Raw genomic sequence first — 5,420 nt, forward strand, 5'->3', positions numbered from 1 at the left:
CTGGGAAGGAGGAATCCCCAGCACACCTATAGGTTGGGGAGTGTCCTTCTCAGCAGCTCAGAGGCAGAGAGGGATCTTGGAGTCATAATTGACTCCAAGATGAACATGAGCCGGCAGTGTAACGAGGCCATCAACAAGGCCAATCGCACCTTGTCGTGCATTAGCAGGTGCATGACTAATAGAACAAAGGAAGTGATGCTCCCCCTCTATGCGGCACTGGTCAGGCCGTAGTTGGAGTGCTGTGTCCAGTTTTGGGCGCCACGCTACAAGAGGGATGCGGAGAATCTGGAGAGCGTCCAGAGGAGGGCCACTTGCATGATTAGTGGTTTTCGTGATAAACCCTACGGGAGGAGGTTGAGACAGCTGAATCTCTTCAGCCTTCACAAGAGATGGCTGAGGAGAGATCTTGTGGCTGCCTATAAATTTATTAGGGGAGGTCAACGGGGAATAGGGGAAGCGCTGGTTACTAAGGCGCCCCAGGGACTGACTAGGAATAACAGGTGTAAACTAGTTGAGAGTGGATTTAGGTTAGATATTAGGAAGAAATTTTTCACAATAAGGGTGGCCAGGATCTGGAATGGGCTTCCAAGAGAGGTGGTGCTGTCACCTAGCTTGGAGGTCTTCAAGAGGAGGCTAGATAGTCACCTGGCTGGGGTCATCTGACCTCGGTCCTCTTTCCTGCCAGGGACAGGAGGTCGGACACGATGATCCATTGTGGTCCCTCCCCACTCTACAATCTATGAATCTATGGTTTATAGTTCATACTCCAGTGATTCTCAACCAGGGTGCCATGCCATGTGATCCTTTTAAGGGTCCTGTGGGCTATGGCACAATATTAGCACTGTTAAGTTTGCCAACGTCCACACATGATTCAAAAGGCACACCTGGAGATTTCAAATATTCAAAGAATCCAGGGTGTCAAAATATGTAGTCTTTCTGCATTGTTTGCAACAAAAGAATTGCTCAGTTATTTTTCCATAGTCAAATCTGAGTGAAAGCTAAAAAGAGGCATTTTCTGAGTGGTGCCTTGTGTCTAACAAGATTAAGACCCACTGCCCTGCTCCAAAAAATGTTTATTTATTTATGCAAGGTGGAATAGTATTAACAGAAAAGACTGGGAGTAACCCCATCCCAGAATACTATGTAACGGTAGTTACATGGAGGGGAGTTCAAATCCTTGCTCACAGAGAAGGAACTGAATCTTATTTTCCACATTCTGCATAGCTGCTTTTACCACTGGGATATTGGGTGTCAGATATCACCTCTGCCTCTACCAGTTTTGTAACTCAAACCCTGGAATTTATTTTCCCAACATGAACTGGTTGGGGGATTCCATTCAAACTTGGAAAGTTTCTGAGTGACTGAAAACATACTATTTAGGAAAATATACTATTTACTTAAAAAAAAGAAAATCACCCCTCTAGTCACGTATTTAACAACTCTGAATTTTTATGCATCACATCCCTTACCTGGTAGTATTATGTATTAGTATTAGTAACTCACCAAATCTATGTATCAACTATGGTTGGCAAGCCGATCAATTGAGCAGTCAATTGACTGCATATTTTTTGACCAGTCAAAGAATATAGCAATGTTACAAAAAAATGTAGGTTTCTTGACAGATGTATGATTTTTTATTGTTTTTGACACGTTTCTTCATACAAAATTTGTGCTTTTTCAGTGTATTATTGTTTTTATAATTTTTTTTTCCAATATTTGACCAGTCAATTGACTGAACTTTATATGACCATTCCAATACTTTATTTGACCAGTCAAACAGTACCAACAGCCTTGGTCTATTTCTAAACTTGTTCTTCTGACCGGTAGATCATATTTAGAAAATATTCCTCTGATGAAACTGTTTATCTCCAGTCTGCCACAATGGGCTTGAATTTAACTCCATTGAAACATGTTCTTATGACAGCATACCATTTGGCACTAAACATATGATGTCTGAATATTATTATCCTGTGCTCATTTGTGCAGGTGTTATATAAGCTCTTAGCTAATCTTGTTACTGCTGCTGGTACAGAATCTACTTGCTTACCTAACACAAACAAGATTCTTTAGCATTTTGACAGGGTTTCTTTCCCCAAGCATCTGTTTAGTGTCTGGAGATCTCAACTGCGTCTTTAGAGCACAGACTAGCGTGCTGTAATCAGCGGTGTTTCCATGCTGTACCCTTTCTATGCAGTCCTCCCACCAAGTGATTGAGAAAATAATGAAATCCTATTAATTAGATGGTGAAATACAACTATTATCTAGCCTGTATAGCCAATGTGATCATTGAAAAGGTCAACTTAAATTAATCCTATGCAATCAGTAAAATCACTCCACATCAGTAACTAAGAAAAGGAAAAATCAGCCTTTAAAGAGCTGCACCTCACAGCTCTTACTGTAACATTTATCTTCTGCACTAAGGTAGATTTTTCATTTCCTGTTTGAAAACCCAACCTATTTCTAAGACCAGGCTGGATAGAAGAGAGAAAAATTCTGTGTGTGCGCGCGTGTGTGCATGAGAGAGAGAGAGAGCGCAAGATTTGCAGTATGATAAGAAAAAGTGTGTTGGTGAGTAAGTGTATTGTATTAATGCATTCTGAATTGAATCAAGATCTGCCATATCATTTACCATACGCTTGTTTCAGGAAGATGTGTTGGAAAAATATAGGTCTTTGAAAAAAACCCTTATTCTACTCTCACTAAAATCAATGAGAGGCTTGCCTTCCATTTAAGAAGATATAGGATAGTATGGCAGGCAACTACGTCTGTAAATGTTACTCTTCAACAAAATTATGAGCTTGTTTTGTTTTGGGTTACTTTAAAAGAAGTCAATTTTTAAATAATAAGGAATTTGCAATATAGCATAATTCACCAAAATTGTTAAAGAAACAATTTGAAGGAGACCAGTTCTGTTAACACTTGGTCTCAAAATATTAGCCAAGTAGAGACTGATTTTTTCTTTTGTTTTCTTTTCATTTTACATTTTATTTCTCTCACAGAGGTGAATATTTTGATTATTTTATTTTATTCTTTCTACCTGTAAAAGATACTCAAACTGGTGACATGGAGATTGATATAAAGTTGAAGATGTCCTAGAGAATAAGACGACAAAGAAATATGAACTTTAGCATAACAAAAAATATTGAAATATGTAGACGCACTTTTCCCATTTTGTTAAATCTCTCTCTCAACCTGTGTTTAAAGTCAACATAGATTCAAACAAACCAAAGCACTGAACACTGTGTGTCATTCATAACTGTTATGAATCATTAAACTCACAGGTGATAATGATTCAACATATTCTGTTTCTGAAATCACGTGTTAATAGTATCGCAATCCTTCCTCAACATAATGAGATTATTATTTACACTTGTCAGCATAGTGTGTGATGTCCATGTGTGAATAAGCTATCTTTCCTTGTCCTTGTTGGCTTTAGCCTTTGCCTTTATTTTGTCAGATCGAGCCTGGCTAGTAGAACCAAGGAAGGTCCAGAAGCTTCAGGAAAAGATTTACTTTGCACTTCAACATGTGATTCAGAAGAACCATCTTGATGATGAGACTTTAACAAAGGTAGCTCCTTATACCACACAACAGGATAAACCAGAAATGTTACATTTGATAGGAAATTCTATCATTTTGTGCGGGCTTGTTTGATTTGGTAAACAACAGCAAGGTTTTTTTTTCCGAAAACAAGGAAGAGGCCATTACAATTCACATCTCTCTGCCACCCTGTCCTATTTCCTCCCTTCTCCTTCCAGCTTTCTTATTTTGAGAATAAGAATGCACTAAGGAGCTCTTTTCAGTATGGAGCTCTTTCATTTTTGTCTTAAATGACCTCTTCTTTCTCCAAGACATTCACATTTGATCTTGAATTAAAAGACCAACCTAGGCAACCAAAGTCTGCTCTCTTACAGAGGTCATTTGAAAAGTTTTCACACTCTAGGTGAATCACAATCACTCCTCTACCCAAAAGATTGCTACCCCAATTCATTTTGGAAATCATTTTTTTTTTATTCTAAATAGTCTTTCTCTCTCTATCTCTCTTTATGTCCTACAGTTAATAGCCAAGATACCAACCATTACTGCACTTTGCAACTTGCACGGAGAGAAACTGCAGGTATTTAAACAATCTCATCCAGATATAGTGAACACGCTCTTTCCTCCATTATACAAGGAGCTTTTCAATCCAGACTCTACCACTGGCTGCAAGTGAAGGGGAGATAGAATTGTCACATAGTCATGGAATGCATCACTGTTAAGACGAAAGAAATGTTTTCATGAAGAACTTATTTAAAATGTCACTACTGCAACACTAGGAATGTCCTGCACTTAATAGAATTATTTTTCACCGCTACAGTTTGAAGAATGTAAATATGCACCTCTGAGTGGGGCTCTTTTTTCTTTTATTTTTTTTGAACTGACCATAAACATAAAAAATATAGACACTGGGTGTTACCTTTTTTAATTTTATTTTATTGGGGTATGTTTTGGGAGACAACTGTTCATAGAATTTTATTGTAGATATAAATGAGAATAGAGCAGTACTTTGCAGTATTACTCTTGCTGTTTATTGTTCAAATATAATTTAAGAAAATTTCACTTATTAGACTTGCCTATTTCTATGTTTTTAGATAGTTTAATGCATGTTGAAATTTGTAGCTGTCTTGAAAATTGTTGTGCATGTATGAAACATACATATATGTATATGTACTATATACACATACATATATATGTAATATATGCACAATGTTGTAGCTTAAAATCCCATGCCTATTTTCAAAGGATGCTCAGTCAGGCTCTCCTGAATTTTTTACTCTCCAACTAATATATTAGATTTTCGTTGGGTAATTGGGATTTTGCTTTGTCAGCTAGATTTAAATCATCAGTCTCCAATCTATAGTGACAGGATGGTACCACTTCTGAGAAATGTGTAATGTAGTGCATGTCCATAGCTGGTAAAGGAAACATCAGGATTATATCAATGGTGCAAAAGCCTTGTCTGGATGATTCAAGTGTACAGAGGAAAAGTTTGGAATTTTTTCCCTGTTACAGGAATAAGACATATGTAGAAATTAACAGTACAGGACAAGAGGCCAGTAAGGAATCTGGAATATGGAGTAAAAATGTAAATTATCCCAAACAGTATAAACTTTTACTTATAAGCTTTTGTTGGGTCCCAAAAATGTACTGTTTGGGCTAATTTACTTGTTTGTGACTCAACTGAAGCTTATATTTTGTTTTTTTCTTTGAAAGCAGTATGCAAGGCCTGATCTTCAATAGACTTCTATTGAAGTCTATAGAAAGATTCCCATTGACTTCAGTGAATGCAGGCCCAAAGTAGTTTTTAAAAGTAAGCATGAGATGATGATGACAATGAGACTGGTGACAGCAAACTGTCACCAACTAAAACATGATCAGCT

General features: G+C 37.4%; 1 protein-coding gene across 1 annotated transcript in view; it reads left to right on the forward strand.

The window, feature by feature from the left end:
- RORB (RAR related orphan receptor B) overlaps positions 1 to 4,213 on the forward strand; it is a 58,749-nt gene extending 54,536 nt beyond the window's left edge. Inside the window, exons 9-10 of the mRNA XM_006029198.1 lie at positions 3,458 to 3,570; positions 4,058 to 4,213. Coding sequence (XP_006029260.1) covers positions 3,458 to 3,570; positions 4,058 to 4,213 — 269 coding nt within the window. The remainder of the gene's footprint in view (positions 1 to 3,457; positions 3,571 to 4,057) is intronic.
- The last annotated feature ends 1,207 nt before the right edge of the window (positions 4,214 to 5,420 follow it).

Source organism: Alligator sinensis, unplaced genomic scaffold (assembly GCF_000455745.1).
Source record: "Alligator sinensis unplaced genomic scaffold, ASM45574v1 scaffold204_1, whole genome shotgun sequence".
Taxonomy (NCBI): Eukaryota; Metazoa; Chordata; order Crocodylia; family Alligatoridae; genus Alligator; species Alligator sinensis.